Source organism: Stegostoma tigrinum, chromosome 3, assembly GCF_030684315.1.
Source record: "Stegostoma tigrinum isolate sSteTig4 chromosome 3, sSteTig4.hap1, whole genome shotgun sequence".
NCBI lineage: Eukaryota > Metazoa > Chordata > Chondrichthyes > Orectolobiformes > Stegostomatidae > Stegostoma > Stegostoma tigrinum.
The window spans coordinates 17868503-17891468 of record NC_081356.1 but is presented as its reverse complement, the minus strand read 5'-3'; the positions used below and the strand labels follow the sequence as shown (position 1 = coordinate 17891468).

Here is a 22966-nt window from a genome sequence, read left to right as displayed (position 1 = left end):
ATTCCACAATTTGATAATGAGTTTTATTTAAATTCCAGCGTCCTAACGACTACTGCACGGCAAGCTGGAAAATCAACACCAACTGAGGCACGCACTTGCAATTCGCATCGCACCTTTGTGGTTAACGATGTTTAAATACATCTTTTCATTAGCAAACACCGACAAAACATCACCCCTCTAAAAGACTGCTCATAAATACAAGACCTGTCTAAAAAATTGTTACGGTTTCACGATCACACCTTACTTGCACAAAAACGCAGAAAACATAAAAAGTCTACAAATCACGAGCAAATCTACTACACCTAGATTTTAACGGTCCATTACCAGTTCGACAAAATGCTGCTTGTCTGACCTCATGAAGTGTATTTGGCAGAGAAAGGATGACCTTACAGAAGCTAGATTAATGATCGCCATCAGTTTAAAAGTGACCTTCCCGTGTCTTGGATCCGTAAGCATCATGTACTCAATTCAGGCAAAATAACGGCCTCGGGCATGTGCCCATACACGTAAGGTAGTCGTTTGAAGGGGCAGAAAATGCAAAATTAGCAGCAACTTTGCTTCGATAGGTATGCACTTACCAGACATTGAAATAGGCTAGTTACAGCAGAAAAGAAACAACTTCTACAAATTTTCTTTAAAAAAAGAAATCCAACTTCAAATCCAAGCACCAGTCAGAATGAGTCTCTGATTGACAGCCCGCCCATTTACTGTCTGCTAGCACGTGTACTTTTCGTCACTTGGGTTGCGGATTGATACTTGTGAACTAAATTTGCACCATAGACAGACAGGATTTTTTTCAGGACCATTTCTTCGAGTTGGTAAAGTTTTCAATCACTTCAAATTGTTACGTGAATAAATTTACATACAATGCACTTTTGAGGATTATTGGTATACAATGTCAAGGTAGAAATATCTTTCTCCTCGCAGACACTTCAGAATTACCAAAATGCCTTTGCACATCACTTTGAAGTTGTCTATTTACATAGTTTAGTTTTTCTTTATATTCGCTGGAGAGAAGAATTTCCAATTTCTACTCTTAATTGTGGAATCTTCAACTTCTGTAAATCCCGATTCTAGGTAGGGTGATATAGGGGTAAGTAAAATTATAGCCCTGTATTTTCGCTCGTCAAACAGTCGTTATTCCACTGTAGATTGTAATTGTGCATGCGTACCCTGCAATGCGTCATTTCTACTGCACCTTATTCCAAAGGAAACGTCACTAAATTTTCCACTGGGCAATGCCTTTACGTCTGGAACCCTGAGAAAGGCCCTGGGGAATTTGGGGAGGTCCAACGAAATTAGAAAGTTCAGGAAACGTTAGACCATTAAAGGCAAAGTCTAATTCCAAAGTATTTAACAGACCCAATGCTTAACTCTCAAATTCACAGCCAAACCACAAGGACTCTACCCCCACAGCTCTTGTGGTAAGATGTTTTAAAGACACACAACCCTCAGAAGAAATTCCTCATCTCAGTCTTAACTCTGCTCCCCTTAATTCTGAAACCATGCCCTCTGGTGTTAGATTCTCCAGTGGGAAATGTCCTCTCAGCATTAAGCTCCTTCAGAAATCCTATATGCTTCAATGAGATCATCTCTCACTCTTCTAAACTTTATCCATTAGAGTCCCAACCTTTTTAGCCTTTGCTTTCAAAGACAATCCCTCCATGCGAGGCATTATCGTAGCAAGCCTTCTCTGAACTGCATCCAATGAAATGATATTTCCTTAAACAAGGGAACCAAAACTGTTCACAGTCCTCTGCAAATGTCTCACCAGCATCCCTTACAGTTGCAGTAAGACTTCTCCCTTGAAATAGGGGCTAACATTCCATTAGCCTTTCTGATTACGTGCTGGACCTGTGTGCTAGTTTTCTGTGCTTCATTGACAAGCCGCAAGTCCCTTTGTATTACAATTTTCAGCAGTTTTCCTCCATTTAAATAAATTCTGTTCTTTTGTTTTACCTTCCAAAGTGAATAATTTCACGTTTTCCCATACTTTATTCCATTTACCACTTACTGCCCAATTATTTAACTTATCAATAATGCTCTAAACTGTCTGTATCCCTCTCACAAACTGCTCTTCAGCCTTTTGTTGTTTGCAAATCTGGCTGTAGTATAATCACTTCCTCCTTCCAAATCATTAACATACATACTGTAAACAACTGTGGTCCCAGCACCGATCCCTGTGGACCGCCACTGGTCATGGATTGCCAACCTGGAAAAGAAACTCTTATCCATACTCGTTTCCTGCCCATTAGCCAATTTTCCATCCTTATCAATATCGTGCTTCCAACACTGTGGGTTCTTATCTTTCAAGTTGACCTTTTGAAATGCCTTAAGACCATAAGACATAGGAGTGGAGGTAAGGCCATTCGGCCCATCAAGTCCACTCTACCATTTAAATCATGGCTGATGTGCATTTCAACTCCACTTCCCTGCACTCTCCCCGTAGCCCTTAATTCCTTGTGAGATCAAGAATTTGTCGATCTCTGCCTTGAAGGCATCCAACGTCCCGGCCTCCACTGCACTCCGTGGCAATGAATTCCACAAGCCCACCACTCTCTGGCTGAATAAATGTCATCTCATTTCAGTTTTAAATTTACCCCCTCTAATTTTAAGGCTGTGCCCACGGGTCCTAGTCTCCCCGCCTAATGGAAACAACTTCCTAGCGTCCACCACTTCTCAGCCATTCATTATCTTGTAGGTTTCTATTAGATCTCCCCATAACCCTCTAAACTCTAATGAGTACAATCCCAGGATCCTTAGCCGTTCATCATACATTAAACCTACCATTCCAGGGATTATCCGTGTGAATCTCCACTGGACACGCTCCTGGGTTAGTATGTCCTTCCTGAGGTGTGGGGCCCAAAATTGGACACAGTATTCTAAATGGGGCCTAACTAGAGCTTTATAAAGCCGCAGAAGCACATCGCTGCTTTTATATTCCAACTCTCTTGAGATAAACGACAGCATTACATTCGCTTTCTTAATCACGGACTCTACCTGCAAGTTAACCTTTAGAGAATCCTGGACCAACAGTCTGCTTTACGAATTTTCTCACCATTTAGAAAATAGTCCATGCCTGTACTCTTTTTTTCCAAAGTGCAAAACCTCACATTTACTCACATTGAATTTCATCAGCCATTTCCTGGACCACTCTCCTAAACTGTTTAAATCTTTCTGCAGCTTCCCACCTTCTCAGTACTACCTGCCTGTCCATCTATCTTCGTATCATCGGCAAACTTCGACAGAATGCCTCCAGTCCCTTCATCCAGATCATTAATATACAAGGTGAACAGCTGCGGCCCCAACACTGAATCCTGCGGGACACCACTTGTCACCGGTTGCCATTTCAAAAAAGAGCCTTTTATCCCAACTCTCTGCCTTCTGTGAGGTAGCCAATCCTCAATCCAAGCCAGTAGCTCATCTCAAACACCATGGGCCCTCACCTTGCTCAGCAGCCTCCCGTGAGGCACCGTATCAAAGGCCTTTTGGAAGTCATCTACTGGGTTTCCCTGGTCTAACATGCTTGTTACCTCTTCAAAGAAGCCTTGTCAAAGGCGTTCTGGAAGTCCAAAATCCAACACATCTCCTGATCCCACTCCAGTTGAGACTTCCTCAAAAAAACTCTAATAAGTAAGTCAGACATGATTTCACTTTCACGAAGCCATGCTGAATCTGATTCATGGGGTTATTGATTTTCCAAATGTTTTATTTCTTCCTTAGTAATTGAATCCAACACTTGTCCAATAGATGTCAGGCTAATCAGACTAGTTACCCACTTTTTGCCTTGTTCCTTTTGAATAGGGGTGTCACATTAACAGTTTCCAATCCTCTGTAATTCACCATAATCCAAGATTTTTTGGAAAATTACAAGCAGTGCATCCACTATTTCACAGGGAACCCTGCAGCTCAATGTGAACTTCACAAGCTTCAAAATCTCCCCTCCCCCAAATGCATCCCAAAACCAGCCCAGCTTGTCCCCGCCTCCCTAACCAATCCTCCCACCTCAAGCCCTACCCTCATCTCCTGCCCACGAACCTCATCCCACCTCCTTGACCTGTCCACCCTCCCTGGACTGACTTATCCCCTCCCTAACTCCCCACCTATATTCACCTTCACTGGCTCTAACCCCGCCTCTTTGACCTGTCTGTCTCCTCTCACCCTATCTTCTCCTCTATCCATCTTTTATCCACCTCCCGCCTTCTCCCTACTTATTTCAGAATCCCCTTCGTCTCCCCCATTTCTGAAGAAAGATCTCGAACTGAAACGTCAACTTTCTTGCTCCTCTGATGCTGCTTGGCCTGCTGTGTTCATCCAACTTCACACCGTTTTATCTCAGAATGCTAGAGAGACCGAGCAAGTTTAGCAACATCTGTGGAGAGAGAACTTTTTTTTTTGAGTCTGGTAGGACTCTAATTTTTGAAGAAGAGAATTACTCGACTTGAAGTATTAAATCTATTTCTTTCGTCACAGATGCTGTGACCACACAATGGAAATTCTCCAGCATTCTCAGTGATTTTCGAACGCTGCCTTAATCAGTATGTGGCAATTACAGACATGTGGCTCAAAGATGTGCCAGGGCTGGATATGAAATATTCCTGATTTAGGGAAGATAGAGAAATAAAGACAGGAGTGGCAGTTTGTTCAAAGAGAATATCACAGTTCTGGAGAAGTTCGGGAACAAAATCAATCTTGTTGTAGTTAAGAAACAATAGAGATACTATTATAGTGCTATGTGTATTCTATAGGCCATGAATTGATAGGAAGGCTATGTGGGAACAAATCTGCAAAACTACAAAAACAATAGACTAATTGTGATTGAGAATTTTAATCATCCTATTGCAGATTGGGATCGTAATGACGTGAAGAGCAGAGAGAAAGAAAAAAGTTTTTATTATATTGCCAGTGTCATCTTTAATTGAGGGTCACCCATTTCAAAAGACAGTTTAGAGTGGACTACGTTACCGTGGGCCTGGAATCACACATAGGCCAACTCATTCAAAGATTACTCCTGAAAAAGGACTTTAGGGAACCATATAGGATTGTTAAAACAGTTGCTGATATTTGTCATGGACACCATTAATGACACTTGATTAATATTCAGATTTATGAATCAAATTTATATTCCATGGCATTCAAATCCATGTAACAAGAGTATCAGTCTCAATCTTTGGATTACTAGCTTAGTGACATCACTACATCATTATGTCCCCATATTCCACAAAACAATAAAAAAAAAGCAGCTCTCTGGATAATGCAAGTGTACAAAGTAGAAAATGGCATATATGAAGGATGTCAGATTGAAGAAGCAAACGAGAACAAGGCTCAATACAGAAAGTTCAGACAGATAGTTGTTAAAAAGTGAAAGCAAAAGGCAGAGTATTAAACTCCTAAAAAAAACGTAAAAGGAAAAGTAGACGTCTTCAACAGCCATATAAACAGCAAAAGGATGACCAGGGTCAAAAACAGACCATGAAAAGAATTTACACATGGAGGCTCAGATACTAAATTAGTACTTGATATCTGCCTTAACCAAGACTGGAGGTGCTGTCAAAGTCAGTAGAAGGTTGAGGCACTGTATGTGTTAAAATTTGGTGAAGGAGGTATTAAAAAGTTTGGAGAACTAGGGAAAAAAATATGGAGCAGAATCTTCCAAACCTCTCTAGATACACATCTTAAGGGCGGGATGGTGGCTCAACACTTAGAACTGCTGCCTCGCAGTGCCTGGGACGTGGATTCAATCCATCTAAGGATGACTGTGCAAACTATATGCAGACACTCTCCCAGCGTCTGTGTGGGTTTCCTCTGGGTACTCTGGTTTCCTCCCACGGTCCAGAGATGTGCAGGTTAAGTGGATTGGCCTTGGTAATTTGCCATAACATCCAAAGATGTGCAGCCATGGGGAGTGCAGGGTTACGTGGATTGGGGGAGAGGGGCGGTTTAGGTAGGATGCTCTTCAGAGGGTCAGAGTGTACTTGATGGGCTGAATGGCCTGCTTCCATGCTGTAGGGATTCTATGATACATGGGTGGTGCCAGAGGGCTAAAGAATTGAGAATTGTTGCAGCTCTATTCAAAAATGGGTGCAAGAATAAATTCAGCAACCAGAGGCCAGGCATTTTATCCTCGATGGTGTGAATGCTTTTAGAGGCAATAATCTGGGGCATATTAAGCAGTCACTTGCATAGATGTGTAATAATTAAGGAAAGCCATCAACATTACATTTAGCTAATACAGTTGAGGCTTTGAAGGTTGATGATGATAATCACGTTGAAATGGTGTAAGTGTACTATCGAAAGGCTTCTCATACAAGCCACGTAACATGCTTGCCAGCAAAGGTGAAGCCCATAGACCAAACGAGACAGCAGCAATATGAATAATAATTTTGAATGAGTAACAGAAAATAAAGTGGTGAAGAATGATTGTATTTCAACCAGACAAAACGTAAATAGTGAGTTCCCCCAGGTATTGGTATTAAAACAACTACATTTCCCGATCTATATTAATAAACTCGATTTGTGTGCCCCGGGCATAATTTCAAAATATGCTAATAACACACAAAACATGAAAGTTTGAACTATGACAAGGACAGTGAAATAATCACACAGATGGAACAGGTGGAAATGTAGGTTAAACTTAATACATTAGATGTTTGAAGTGAAATATTTCCACAGGAAGAATGAGGAAGAGTTAATTTTTCAAAACTTCACTTGCAGTACGTGGGTGTTGTAGGCTGGGCTGGCATTCATTCTCAATTCCTAGTTGTTCTTAAGAAGATGGCAGTGAACTTTCATCTTAAACCACTGAAGTCCATTTTCAGTAGATAGACTGACATTAGGGAGGGAGTTCCAGGATTTTGACCCACTGACATTGAAGGAAACAGGATTAGTGCGGTTTGGTATTTTTTGGTCGGCTGAATGGAAATTTATTACTAAGTCTCCATGGTGAGTGGCTTGGAGGGAACTGGCAGGTAGTGGTGCTCCCATGTATCTGCTGCCCTTGTCCTTCCAGATGGCAGTTTGTAGATTTGGAAGGTGTTCTTCAAGGAGCTTTGGTGAATTTTTGCACTGCATCTTGTACATACTGCTGCTACCAAGTGGCGGTGGTTGAGCGAGTAAATGTTTGCCAAAGTGGTGCAAATCGAGCAGGCTCCTTTGTACGGGATAGTGTTAAGCTTCATGCGTTAATGGAGCTGCAGTCATCCAGCCAATTGGGGTGCATTCCATTACAGTCCTGACTTGTTCCTTGTAAGTGGTAGAAAGGCTTTGGAAAGTCAAGAAGAAAAGTTACTTGCTGCAAGATTCCTACCCCCGACCTGCTTTTGTAGACACCATATATATATTTTGGCTAATCTAAAAAAGTTTCCGGTCAATGGTAACCCTTAGGATGTTATCACAGGAGTCCCTTGATGTTGATGCCACTGAATGTTAAGGGCATTAGTTAGATTCTCTCTTATTGGAGATGGTTATTACCTGACATTTGTATGGTACAAATATAACGTGCCACTTTTAAGCCTAAGCCTGAATATTGCTTAGGTCTTGTCGCACTTGAATATGGACTACTTCAGTATCTGAGGACTCATGAATGGTGAACATCAGCAAACACCCCACCTCTGACCATATGGTGGAGGAAAGGTTGTTGATGAAGGAGTTGAATATGGTTGGGCCAAGGATATTACCCTGAGAAACTCCTGCAGATGTAAACTGAAATAACTGAACGCCAACCTTCACAATCATCTCACTTTGGGCCAGATATGACTCCATCCAGCAGGGACTTTCCCCAGATTCCCACTGAATCTGATTTTGTTGGAGTTCCCTATGCCCCATTCAGTCAAATGTGGCCTTGATGTCAAGGGCAGTCACTCTTACCTCATCTTTGGCATTCCATGTTTGGAACAAGGCTGTAATGAGGTCAAGAGTTGAGTGGACCTGGCGTAAGCCAAACTATGGTCCAGAAGGTTATTGCTATGGAATTGCAGCTTTATAGCACTGTTGATGCTATCGTTTTACTGATGACTGAGAGGAAAGTGATGGGGTAGTAATTGGCTGGGTTGAATTGGTTCTGATTATTGTGTATTAGGACATATTTTGGGCAATTTTCCAAAAGGTCAAGATATTGGATACAGGGCAAATATGGCACAAGTAGACAGGGACTGGGGCTATATTTCCAAAAATCAATTAAAGTAGCAAAATAGGTTGAGCAAGTGGTTTTAGACATATATGGGAATTCTGGCTTTATCTCAAACTTCTCCAAATAAAGCGCATTCCACTTTTTGTCTCTGGATCATGGAATTGATAATTCAGATAGTATTGCAAGATGACGTAATACCAGATTAGAAATAATTGTTAGCATTGAGGCAATAGGTGACAGCATTTTTATCCTCAATCTTGAAAACTTAACTTCAAATTCTAGTCCAAACATGGACAAAGAGGTGAGAATCTCATTTTCAGCATTAAAGCCTTTGATAAGGCTCCATATGGAAGACTAATTAGTAAAGTTAGGTCACATGGGATTCAGGGTGAGCTTGCCGATTGGATACAAAATAGGCTTGACGTCAGTAGATAGAATGTGGCAGTAGAGGGTTGTTTCACAGTCTGGAAGACTGTGACCAGCAGTATTCCACTGGGATCGGTACTGTGTCCACTTCTGTTTGTTAATTACATAAATGATTTGGACAAGAATATAGAAGGCATGGTTAGGTAGTTTGCGGATGATACCAAAATTGATGGTATAGCAGAAGATGAAAAAGGTTATCGAAGATTATAAAGAGATCTTGATCAATTGGGTCAACAGGCTGAGAAGTGACGAATGGAGTTTAATTTGAATAAATGCGAGATATTTCATTTTGGTGTAACAAACAAGGACAGGACCTAGATAATTAATGTTAGGGTCCTGGGCAGTGTTGCAGAACAGAGACCCAAGGTTTCAGGAACATAATTCTTTGAAGTTTGCATCACAGGTAGAAGGTTGGTTAAAAAGGCATTTAACATGCTTGCGTTCATTGCTCAGACCTTTGAGTATAGGAGTTGGAATGTTATGTTGAGGTTGTACAGGACATTGGCGCAGCCTCTTCTGGAGTACTGTGTGCAGTTCTGATCACCCTGTTATAGGAAGGATATTACTAAACTGGAGAGGGTTTAAGAAATTATTTAACAGGATGTTGCTGGGAATAGAGGGTATGAGTTATGAAACATAGCCTGAATAGGCTGGTATATTTTTCACCGGACTGCAGGAGGTTGAGGGGTGACTGTGGAGGTTTATAAAATGGTAAGTGGCAGAGATATGATAAATAGCAAAAGGTCTTTTCCCTAGGGAGGAGGAATTCAAAACTAGGGAACATATTTTTAAGGTGAAAGGAGAAAGATTTAAAAATGGCACGATGGACAACTTTTTCACACAAAGTGGGGCTCATGTGGAATGAACTATCAGAGGGAAAGGTGGATGCAGGTACAGTTACAATGTTTAAAAACACACCTGGATGAGTACTTGAATAAGGAATGTTTGGCTGAATATAGGCCAAATGCAGGTATGATTGCCCTTGACATCAAGGCAACAGTTGATCAAGTTTGTCAATGGGAATGAGGAGGGAAAGCTCTCCACTGGTTGGAGTCATATCTGAAAGAAAGGAAGATGGGTGTGATGATTGGAGGCAAACCATCTCAGCCCTAAATATTCACTGCAGAAGTTCTTCTGGTTAGCATCCTGTGCCCAATCCCTTTCGGCTGCTTCAATGACTGTTCCGCCATACGAGTTAAAAGTGGAAATGAAGCTCAACACCATTCAAGACAAGGCAGGACAGTTATTTGACACTTATTCATCATCTTAAACATTCATTTATCCACCAATGGCATGTGTATCTACTGCGTACTATTTAGAAGATGCACTGCAGCTTTTTGCCACCCTTTCTTCCATTACCTAAAAAGACAAGGGCAGCATGTTCACGTTAATATCAGTACCTGCAAATAGCCCCAATATTACACACTGTCCAGATTTGGAAATCTATATTGGTCAACATCCTGAACTCCCTCTTTAAAAGGTTGAGAGTGTACTTTCACCTTAAGGACAGGATTGCAGAAGTTCAAAAAGGTGATTCACCACTACCTTTTTAATTGCAATAAATTTTGGGCTTACCAGCAATAGTCACATCCCATGAATGAATAATTAAAAAATAAAGTGTACAAGTAGTTCTCCTATTACACGATAGTTGCATTTTTGTGCGACCTCGCACAAGAGAAAGTCACACTGTAGAAAATAACGTTATTGGGAAATCACCATCGAAAATCACTATACTGTACAGTAGAAAGTTTGCATTATCCAAACAGCACGCATTACCCATCAATTGCATTACAGTCAATTTGCGTTAATGAAACACGTCATAGCAGAAATACCTGTGTAGAGGTAATGTAACAATTTGAGATTTAATAAGTAAGCAAGCCAACTATGCTGAAATGTGGCAAAAAAATAAAAAATGTAGCAAAGGTTATATCGAATTTCAGAGAAACTAATTGGTGGCCTTGCATTTTTAACCAAAATAAAATCTGAATATACTGAACACTGTAGACATGCAGAATACAGAAATTAGGCTACGAAAGGCTTATTTTAATTTGAACATCCTTTGAATATACAAATCTTCCCTAAAACATGCATATGCAAGATCCATTCTCCGATTATAGGTTTCAGCAACAGCGCTTCCAAATGTTTTCTCGCAACCTAGTTGTATCTTCCTAATTGAACAATTCCAGCTGAACCCACAAAAAGCAGCATAATTTGGCCATCATCTGAAATGTTGAAGGTACAACTGCCCTCTTTCTGATACTGCACTCAATACTTGCTAACTATTTCGAATGCCAAATAGCCACTTAACAGCAACCCACACACTAACAACTTACGTACCTAACAGTAACCTTACTGATATTGTCTCTGGTGACTGAAGTCTCAGCAGTTAACTATTAGATCACAATATGCATTTTTCAGTTTTATTTATACAAATTAATAGATGATCCATATCATTACCAGAAAGACAAACAGAAAAATATAAAAAATAACCTGTTGGTTTTTGTCCTTGTCTTTTCTTCATTTTCTTTCGGCTTTGAATTTGCGAGTTTGCAGATAAAGTTTGGTCTGATTTTTTTTCATAGATACGGAACCCAGGCAAATTTACTGAGTTTTCAGACTTTAAAAGTCTCTTAGAAGGAGTCTCATCTTGTTCAGCCAGGCATGACGTATCATTTCTGTTTTCATTATGCTTAACACACAAATCCTCTAGCCCTTCAACCCTGCCAGACTTGCCTATCGATTTTTCTCTTATTCTTCCTCGTTTTTTTCTTTCTTTTTTTAGTTTGGGAGATGGCAAGCGTTCACATTGTGATACGGATACATTTTGTATTTCTTGTTCCTCTCTCTCAGAATTAACAACAATTTTATTATTTTTCAATCGACGCGTAGATCTTTTCCCAGAGTACTTTGGTTGATTTTCATTATTTGATTGTTTATTTTTGTTTTTAAATTGTTTTTCATCAATTTTATTTTTTAAATGAATGGCTACTTTTCTTTTCGGTTCCGTCTTCTGTATTCTTGCCTTTTTTGTTTTCCTTGCAGGTGAGGCAGATTTCTTCTCCTGTTCAGCTGGGTTCTGGTTTATAGCTTTCTTTGGTATTGTAATCCATGATTCAAAACAGAAGCTCTCCTCCTCTTCCAATTCAAACTCAAATTCATGGACAGGTGCTGTACCTGTGCGAATATCTTGCTTTGGTTGTGGTAACACAGAAACAGCTGGCCTGTGAAGAACATATTTTTGAAAATTTATCAGTTTATATTCTACTGTAAGGAATATTGGTTGGCATAATGCTAAAGCACATGTATACCTGTGGTCAGTAATGTTAAAATTTGATAAATGCTCTCTCACCATTTTCAAATGGCTGAGGAAGGGTATTCTTAGGTTAAGTATTTAAGTGTCTACTGCCAATCTTCTGAATTTGTTACATTCACCCCAGCCAATTGGGAAGAAAAGCTGTGATGGTTGCTGCAGGCCAATCATCTCACCTCCGGGACATATGCTGGAGGGGTTCCTCAAGGTGGGGTCCTAGGCTAACCATTTCTTGCCGCTTCATTAATAATATTTCCTCCATCACAAATTCAGAAGTAGGAATGTTTGCTGAAGGTTGTAGTGTTCAATGACTCTTAAAATACTGAAGTATTCTGGATTTCACATGCAGTAAGATAGAGACATTGTTCAGGTTTTGGCTGGTAAGGAGCAAGTAACATGCATATTACACAAGTGCCAGGTAATGACAGTCTCCAACAAAAGGGAATTTAACCACCTTCTCTCAATATTCAATTACATAACCATCCCTACTATCAAAATCCTGAGGTTTACTATTGACCAAAAACCTAACTGGACAAGCTACATAAATTACAAAAACTTGCAACTATAAGTGAAGTTGGATTGCAGAAGAATAAGATGCATTTTTTAAAAATAAATGTTTTCATCTTCATTCCCCCAAATACCAACAAAGAAATTTTCAGGGAATGATCATGATGCTTTTGTTACTTCAGTTTCAGTTGAGGTAAATCTCGAAGTTGTGACATTTTTAACACAGAGCATGTTAGAACAGTCTTAGAATAATTTTTGTAAGCGGATTATTTTTAAAAATACTTTGCCAGTATGTTCTGTCATTTCGCGATTTCAATATAATATAGCTCTTCAATGCAGAAAAGGTTCCAGAGCTCATGAAATGATAAATGGCTGTAGACTGAAAAATCGAGCTACAGGAGTCAAAACAAGTTGGAAGCCAAATGTTGTTATAGGTTTATAAACATGGCTGCATGCTTATTAACCTAAGGCTTTGATTGTTTATTATCAGATCATATGGTAAATATTTAAAATCATATTGATACTGTAATAACATTTGGTTATTAAAGGTATCCTTACTCACTTTATCCCAAAGGTATTAAGAAACTGTCGTGTTTGTTCATTCCTCTGTTTTTCAGTTAACGAGGTGGATGACACAGCACAATCAGCTGGACAATCCCTTTGTTTGTTGGTCACACATTCGCTGTTTAAAACTGCAGGTGTTTCACTCGCATTCAAGGTTTGTCTGCAAAATAGTTAATGAGAATAACATAGTAACCATACAAAAGAACGAACAGTTCTTAAGGAGATAACAAGGTGTACAGCTGGATGAACACAGCAGGCCAAGCAGCAGAGGAGCAGGAAAGCTGATGTTTCGGGTCGAGACCCTTCTTCATAAATTCCTTAAGGAGGGTTTTCAAAAAAGACTACCTTGTAAGAGGTATAGCTTCTTAAATGACAAATTGTTAAGTAAAAGTTGCTGGTCCTTTCTGTTGAATTGTGATAAAGTAAAACTTGATGGTAACCAAGCTCTCAATGTATCCAAACTGCAACTGACAACATTTGGACTCATTCAGCAGAGTGAGGCTATTCATTCAATTGTGCCTGTGTTAGCTCTTTGAAAGAGTCATTCAATTTATGAGTTACATCTAATTTCCTTTTAAAATTTACTAATCTGCTTCCAGTCCCTTTCTGGGACTGCATTTCATAACAAGTAATTTGTAACCAAAATCTTACCTTCCCATTAGTTCATTTGCCACCTGCTGTAGGAAGGATATTTAATTGGAGAGGGTTCAGAAAAGACTTACCCAGAAGTTGCTGAGATTGGAGGGTTTGAACTACTAGGATAGGCTGGGACACATTTTTTTTTCCACGAGAGCAAAGGAAGTTGAGGGGTGACCTTATAGAGGTTTATAAAATCATGACAGGCATAGATAAGGTGAATAGGAAAGGTCTCTTCCATACGTGGGAGAGTTCAAAACTGGGGACATTTTTTACGGTGAGAGGAGAAAGATTTAAAAAGAGACCTGACTCAACTTTTTCACACCGAGGGTGGTCTGTGAATTTGGAATGAATTGCCAGAGAAAGTGGTAGATGCAGGTACAGTTAAAACTGTAAAAGATGTTTGGACAGGTACATGAAAAGGAAAGGTTTTCAGGCATATGAGTCAAACACAGGAAAGAGGGGCTTATTTGGTTTTGGGAAATTAGTCGACATGGACGAGTTGGACCAAAAGGTCTATTTCCATGCTGAATGACTCAATGACTACAGTATCATGAAATTGTATCTTTATAATTTTCGGCACCTGCATTAAATCCCCCCCTTAATGATATTTGTTCAATAGAGAACAAACTCAACTTTATCCATACAACTGAGGTAATGCACTTCAGGTTTAATTTCAGATCTCTTCCCTGCATTCTCCATGGCCTTGACTGTGGACAAATACTGCAGTTAAAGGTAAAAGCAGTAATCTATAAAATTTATTACAAGATTTCCTAGTACATTGATTTCCTTTTTTAAAACTATTTTCCCCTTGAGGTGTAAGCATCTCTTCATGGCCAGCATTTATTCTTTAAAAAGGATGCTGCTGAGCAGCCTTTTGAAGCACTGTAGTCCATGTATAGATTGTCATTACAGACAGATTTCAAGGATTTCGATCCAGTGACAGAGAAAGAATGGGGACATAGTTCAGAGTCAGAGTAGTACACAATGTGGCTATGAACCTCAGGTTCTCGTCCTAGCTGATAGAGGTCATGGGTTTGGATGGCACTGTCTTCATGTCATCGGCAAACCTGGATTTATGGTTTTCTCCCCATCATCCGAGTTGCTAATGTATAGAATGAATAGTTTTCTTTCTCTCTTCTTCCATGGGATATGCCTGCATTTACTGTCTATCCCTAACTGCCCAGACAGCAGTTAAGAGTCAACCACATTGCCAAGTGTCTGAGTCTTGTATAGGCCGGACAAGCTAAAAACATGAGATTTCTTCCTTAAAATTCCATCTGGTTCACCAATGCCCCTTACAACAATGATTAATGATTAACTTTTGATTTTAATTCCTCAGTGTTACTGAATTCAGATCTCACCAGTTGCCATGGTAGAAGTTGAACTCATGTCTCAGGGATATCAGTCTCGAGGTCTGGATTACTTATCCAGTAGCATTACAACCACTTCCCCTGGTTGAGGCCCAAACACAGCCTTCTGAGACACTACTAGTAACAGCCTTTCCAATGTTCTTATTCTCTGGTTCTTCTTACACACCAATTTCCTTCAATTCCAAGATATTCAACTTCAGCTGATATAGTCTTATGAGGGACTTAGTGAAACGGCTTCTGGAAGTCAATATAAATAACAAACATGGACATTTCCTAGTCCACAACTTTAGTCAACTCTTCTGAAAATTCAATCAAATTCGTAAAGCACGAGTTATCCTTTACAAATCCATAATAGTTCTGATCAGCATCAGATGCCTCCAAGACCTTGTTCTTCCCTATCTCTGTAACCTCTTCCAATCCCTCATGCTGTCAGCATTTACAGTGCTGATTGTGGTGCGTTTTGCACTCTAATTTCAAAAGGTCCACTGTTGTCACACATGATTTCAGATACTTCCTTGCTAACATCTAGAAATCTTTCCAGAAACACCCCTCCCTCTTTTATAGTTGCTTCTTAAAACATACACTTATTTACAAAGCTTCGGATAATCTTTTCTGATATCTTAAGGGGAGGCAATGGCCTAATGTTATTATTGCTGGACTGTTAATCCAGAGACCCAGGTAATGTTCTGGGAATCTGGGTTCGAATCCCGTCACGGCAGATGGTGGAATTTGAATTCAATAAGTATCTGGAATTAAGAGTCTAATGACGACCGTGAATCCATTGCTGATTGTCAGGAAAAACCCACCTGGTTCACTTATGTCCTTTAGGGAAGGAAACTGCCATTCTTACCTGGTCTGCCCTCCAGGCACACAGCAATGTGGTTCACATGTATCTGCCCCCTGGGTATTTAGGGATGGGCAATAAATCCTGGCCCTCATCCAGTGAATGAACAAAGAAAAAAAAGCTGATTTGGAGTCAAAAATTGTTTTATTGGGAAGGTGATTTTTAACCACCACTTTCTGTGCTACACGTTCAATACAGTACTTGTTGCAGATCAGAAAGTGCACTAATGCTTCCCATTATTGGGGCCTAACTTTTCTTTCACATTGTCTTTCAAAAGTACTGTTCCTCAAACAAATGGGTTTGAAAACATTTCTATTATTCTGTTTTATTAGTTGTGTTTTTGGATAATCAAGAGAATAAAATTTTAGGAGACTGTACTATGCTGCAAGCACAGAGTTAAATGATTCTGCAACCAACAGATCAAAGCTCTGCAGTCCTGCCACATCCAGTTCTGAACGGTGACGAATGAGTACAATCAAGCACTGTATGCAGGGTATTTGTTAGCATAAAATTACAATGACATTAACAATTAACTGAACTGGCAAAAATCTTGCAAACAAGTTTCAATGTTGGTAAGTCTGTGATCATCCATGTTAAAGCTAAAAAGGACAGATTTGAGTACTTTTAAAATGGTGAGAAATTTAAAAACAATGGAGATCCAAAGAGACTTGGGATTCCAGGTACAAGGATTATTAAAAATTTCATGGAGAGATATAGAATATTATTAAATTAATTAACAGAATGCTGGAATATATATCTAAAAAGGACTAAAACAAAGGGGGTAGAAGCCATTCAAAATATACACAAAGTCCTTACTAGACCATAACTGGAATAGGAAACAATTCACGACACCAAACCCTGGGAAGGATATATTGCCCTTGGAGGTAATGTAGTATAAATTTACCAGAATTATCCTGGACTCCAAGAATTAAATTACATAGAATGATCACCCAAGTTAGATTTGTATTTTCCTGTGTACAAGAATAAGGGATGATTTTATTTAAACGTTCATGCTATCAATGGAAGCAGCTAAGGCAGATGGACAGAAACTATTACACTGGTCGAGATCATCATCTTAGAACTAGATCTTTGAGAAGAAGTGAAGAAACATTTTAATGTGTGGATGGCAGAAGAAATTTGGAACTTTCTTAAGCATGTGTAGGCAATGCACTAAAAAGATCACTAAAAAGGTTCCCCATGGCAGGCTGATGGAGAAAGTGAAGTCACATGGAGTCCAGGGTGTGCTAGCTAGATGGATAAAAAAACTGGCCAAGCAACAGGAGACAGAGCTTAGTAGTAGAAGGGAGTTTCTCAAATTGGGGACCTGTTCCACAGGGATCTGTGCTGGGACCGTTTGTGATACATGTAAATGATCTGGAGGAAGGTGTAGGTGGTCTGATGACACTAAGATTGGTGGAGTAGCAGATAGTGAAGGGGACTAGAAATTACAGCAGAATATAGACAGACTGGAGAGTTGGGCAGATAAATGGCAGATGGAGTTCAATCTGGGCAAATGCGAGGTGATGCATTTTGGAAGATCTAATTCAAGGGTGAACTGTACAGTAAATGGAAAAGTCCTATGGAAAATTGATTTACAGAGAGATCTGGGTGTTCACCTCCATTGTTCCCTGAAGGTGGCAACACAGGTCAGTAGGGTGGTCAAGAAGGCACGCGGCATGCTTTCATTTATCGGACGGGGTATTGAGTACAAGAGTTGGCAGGTCATGTTGCAGTTGTATAGGACTTTGGTTCGGCCACATTTGGAGTACTGTGTGCAGTTCTGGTCGCCACATTACCAAAAGGATGTGCATGCTTTCGAAAGGGTGCCGAGCAGGTTCACCAGGATGTTGCCTGGTATAGAGGGTGCTAGCTATGAAGAGAGGTTGAATAGATTAGGATTATTTTCATTAGAAAGACAGAGATTGAGGGGGGACCTGATTGAGGTCTACAAAATCATGAGGGGTATAGACAGGGTGGATAGCAAAAAGCTTTTTCCCAGAGTGGGGGACTCAATTACTAGGGGTCATGAGTTCAAAGTGAGAGGAGGAAAGTTTAAGGGAGATATGCGTGGAAAGTTCTTTACACAGAGGGTGGTGGGTGCCTGGAACGCGTTGCCAGCGGAGGTGGTAGACGCAGACACGTTAGCGTCTTTTAAGATATATCTGGACAGGTACATGGATGGGCGGGGAGCAAATGGACACAGACCCTTCGAAAATAGATGACAGGTTAGACAGAGGATCTTGATCGGCGCAGGCTTGGAGGGCCGAAGGGCCTGTTCCTGTGCTGTAGGTTTCTTTATTCTCAGGCAGTTAGTTCACACATTGAGAAAAGCCATTTGCGTAAAAGAGCAGATGGTTACAAGTATGTGTTGAACAAGTTGTCAGCAGGACTCAGCAATCTCAGAGAAGAAACATAACGAAGTCAAACAGTAATGTTTATATTGATTTTACTTATACCCTCTTCCTAAATTTCATACCCGCATGAAATAATTCTTTGTGGAAGTATTGCAAGAGTTTGAAATGCATTCATAACGGTTTTTTCCTTGTTCTTCCCTTCGAACAGGCTGATGTTTGGTTTGTTTGTTTCCAATCCAGCTAACCTGCCGCATTCTTGATCATCAGCCACATTCTCAGGCATGGATAGTGGATCCACATGCTTAGACAAACTGGCTTTACCTGATAATGAAAGCAAAGTAGAAAATGAGATTATGTAGTTCCTGTAAAGTAACTAATGTGCTCAATAAATTTTTTTAAAATTCAGTTTTCAAATTAATTTAAAAGATAGACAATACGACAGTATTTAACATTTTGGAACTACAAAATACCACTTTATTCAAACCGTCTTTCCTCGTCCCTTTCACATCGGCACAATCCAATGGTTCAGTATTTTTTTTTAAATGTAACACAAACTAAAATACAAGAAAACGGGTAATTGCCAGTTAGAGATAGTAGGAACTGCTGATGCTGGAGAATCTGAGATAACAAGGTGTGAAGCTGGATGAACAAACAACCACACCTCCCAGTCACGAACCATTTCAATGCCACCGCCCCCCCCCCCCCCCCCAGCACTCCTCGGACGACATGTCCATTCTGGGCCTCCTGCATTGCCACAATGATGCCACCCGAAAGATGCAGGAACAGCATCTCATCTTTCGCTTGGGAACTCTGTAGCCCAAGGGTATCAATGTGGACTTCACAAGCTTCAAAATCTCCCCTCCCCCGACCACTTGCCAAAACCAGCCCAGCTAGTCCCTGCCTCCCATTCCTCCCACTTCAAGCCCCACCCTCATCTCCTACTCACTAACCTCATCCCATCCCCCCTGACCTGTCCATCCTCCCTGGACTGGCCTATCCCCTCCCTAACTCCCCACCTACATTCACCTTCACTGGCTCTAACCCCGCCTCTTTGACCTGTCTGTGTCCTCTCACCCTATCTTCTCCTTTATCCATCTTCTATCCGCCTCCCCATTTATTTCAGAACTCCCTTCCCCTCTCCCATTTCTGAAGAAGGGTCCCGAGCCGAAACGTTAAGCTTTCCTGCTCCTCTGATGCTTCTTGGCTCGCTGTGTTCATCCAGCTTCACACCAAATTACCAGTTACATTGGCTAATGAAGTAGCTTTTCATGAGGTTTAACTGAGAAGGATTACTAAGGACAGGACAAAGCAAATCAAAGACAGTGTTCCCTAATTTTAAAAATATACTTTGCAATGGACTACCAAAAGTTCCAGATTAAATTCTGCTACTTCATGACAGCCCAACAGACCGCTGATAGAAGTAACTGGTGTCAGAATATTGTGTACAAGTTGTTCTGCTACAATGCACATTTAATTAACATGAATTGGCTGTAACGCGATTGATGAATAGTGGACGCTGTTTCAATAACACAAACTTTCCGCTACACCGTATAGTAATTTTCCTATAGTGATTTTCTGTACTGCGAGGTCACACAAGAATGCAACCATCACGTTATAGGAGGACTATCTGTATTGACATTACAGTACAGTGGCTTTTTAAAAAAATTAATTCAAAAGGATGTGAGCATCGCTGGGTAGGCCAGCATTATTGCCCATCCCTAATTGCCCAGAGAACAGTTCAGAATCAACCACATTGCTGTGGGTCTGAAGTGACATGTAGACCAGACCAGGTAAGGATGGCAGTTTCCTTCCCTAAAGGACATTAGTGAACCAGATGGGTTTTTCTGACAATCAACAATGGATTCATGGTCATTATTAGATTCTTAATTCCACCATCTGCCTTGAAACGATTTGAAGCCAGGTCCTCAGAACATTATCTGGGTCCCTGGATTAACAGTCCAATGATGATATCACTAGGCTATCGCCTCTGCAGTAACTTGGGCAAATTTAGCAATATGTCTGATGAGGGTTTGAGAACTTCTGTTAGCCAATTACACTTCTTTCAGAAATTTTCAACTAAACCTTTTGAAGCGGAATACTGCTGCATTTAAAGAGATATCAAACCAGCTGAAGTTCCTCTGCGGTAACATGCCTGGTACATATTGGGACTACTTGCTCATATTTTTCCACAAAGGAGCAATAAAAATGGATGTAAGGAACAAAAGACATTACAGTAGTTTGTTCCAGTTGAAGTAGTATTGAAAGATGCCACATGGGTCAAATAGCTTTAATCCATATTGTAATTATACAAACCTGCAAATGTTGGATTAACGATACGTCTAAATGAAAGTACGGGAACTTGTTATACTTGGTCTTTCCTTGAATTATGGCCGGGACAGTTAGATGGAATAGGCTGTTGATCTAACAACAATTAGTCCTAAGTTCTTCATTTACAGAATTTTCTTTTAATAGTCATGCATAATATGGGAAATTTAACAAGTTAAAAGCTGTTCAAGTAGGATTCATGAGCTAGCTGTCCAGAAGGAACGTCATAACAGTTCATAACTGGAATAGGGATTAAAATACTCTCAATCCACATGGATAAGGAGAACCACCAATTTGACTGGGACACCACCAAAATCCTAGGACAAACTAAAAAGAGTCAGGTACAGGAACTCCTAGAAGCCTGGCACTCCATGAAGAAAGCCATTAATAAACACATAGAACTCGACTCCATATACAGTCCACTATGAAGGAAAACCGGAAGTGAGGCAATCCAGCTCAACAGACTCCACAGTTTAAAAACCAGGCAGGAAAATACACCAATGCTTCATCGGAGGCTGCACTGATGATGTTACCCAGCAGGGTAATGAAACATCTGCGGAACAACAAACCAGCCTGGTGAGCCAACCATCCTGAACATCCACAACTCGAACTACATATCTGCTACAAAACCTTAAGGATTAAAATAACTTCTGCTAATTGCAAGACTCAGAACCCGAAAATTCTGGGCTTGCAATCGCTGCTTACCACAGTGACTTTAATGCATTGCCAACATCCTCCTTAGTATTCGCCTACATCAAACTTACTTTTGAATGTACCAAGTATTTTTTTTCCAAAAACTTAATTTACAATAAATTTGCTTCTCAGATTTACAAGTGTAAGGTTACAAGCCAACTAAAAAATAGCTGAACAACAAAAACAGTGAGGTATCTGTTGAATCAGCACACCAGTTCACTAGGCTGTAGGAACGGATGCCCATGAAGGAGGCTGGTGCCACGGTTCTCAAAAAATGTAGAAAATAACTTGTTAGTCCAGAATAGTAGAAGAAACCCATTTCCTGGACTAATTAGAAGAGTTTCTTGTAGTTAACATGATATTGTTTATTGCACTTTAGCAATGAATTGCAAATTACATTGTAAAAAGAATATATCAGAGATGTTGAGGACAACGAGACATTTGGTCTCAATCTCCTCTGGAATCCAAAGTAATCTGCCCACTTGTCCACAGGATATCATCACAGCGGCTGGTGCTTACGGCATTCTTCAATAATAACCCTTCCATACTCAAATACTACAACATCCTTACAAGACTCAATATTATACATACTAAGTATTATACTTGTAAATAATTACATTTATCACTGTAGGGGTGACCTGTACCCTGCCACATTAAGCAGCCTAAGCCTGCTTACAAGGTGGCAGACAGAAGCTAAGCAAAACTAAGCAACCTGCTCACACAGCAAAATACAATGGTACCTTTCTATAGAACTGCTAGAAGGACAGTAAAAGAACACTGCATGTTCCCATCGGAGACAGTCTGATAAAAGGATGCCTTAGGACAGATAAGTGACCAATTCTGGCCTTATTAATGAAAGGATGATTTACTGGGACAATGAATAACATTAGATGCTAGACTAAGTCCCGAAGCAGCTGCAAGGACGACAGCTAAGGTTATTTCATAGTAAATCGTAGCTTCTTTGAAGCTACCTGCAATATTAAATATTTTTTAGTTTAAAATGTTTTAATCATAGAAGTTTGTTTCAATACATAACCAGAATATAATACAAGCATTAAAAAAAAATAACATTTTCGCCTAGCTGTGAAGGTTAACTAGCTTTAGGAGATGCCTCCTCGTTTGCCATGAAGAGAATAGATTGTTCACAACGCATAAAATACAGAATACTAACAGTAGCAGTTATATTACATAACACTTCATAATTAACTTTATAACAAATTAATCTTATAGCAATTAATTAAACTAATTGACTTATTTTAACATTATGTAATTGGGACAATGGGAAATATTAGAGGAATGGCTGAATTTGATAAAATAAAGCACGTATAATATAATATAATAAATAGTCAAATTCACACTGTCCTTAGAGATAGGCAGCTTGAGACAGATCTGAAGGAGTGTGGCCAGTAAACTATTGGAATGTGAAAGATTAGGATGCACAGAAAGATCCCAAGGCTGAGAGATTACAAACGCCATGAGACCATGGGATCCTGGACCTGTCCATTGGGGTGCCCATCATTGATGAGGTGAGCCATGGGATTGGATATATGGTTTAAGAGGGAACAACAGTGACTATGTTACAATGATCAAGTACAAAATGTATGAAATACTGCATTTTTACTGTAAAAATCAGAGTGCATCATTGATCTCCCTTCTAATTTAAGGAAGACCCTTTGGCCCTGTCCCTGAATCAACCAGTTTCTGCTTGGACAAACATCTCCCATATGCCCGAATCCTGTCTGTCTCCAGAGTTTTTGTCCCTGGTCAGGAGGGGTATGCTCTAACAACCACCATCCCATCTCTCTC

At 40.0% G+C, this 22966-nt stretch overlaps 1 protein-coding gene across 1 annotated transcript in view; it reads right to left on the bottom strand.

The window, feature by feature from the left end:
* The window catches only part of LOC125451147 (centromere protein C-like), an 80838-nt gene that overhangs the window by 23391 nt on the left and 34481 nt on the right, over positions 1–22966 (bottom strand). The window contains exons 9-11 of the mRNA XM_048527924.2: positions 18265–18463; positions 12934–13095; positions 11045–11775 (exon numbers count right to left, since the gene is read on the bottom strand). Of these exons, the coding sequence (XP_048383881.2) occupies positions 11045–11775; positions 12934–13095; positions 18265–18463 (1092 nt within the window). The remainder of the gene's footprint in view (positions 1–11044; positions 11776–12933; positions 13096–18264; positions 18464–22966) is intronic.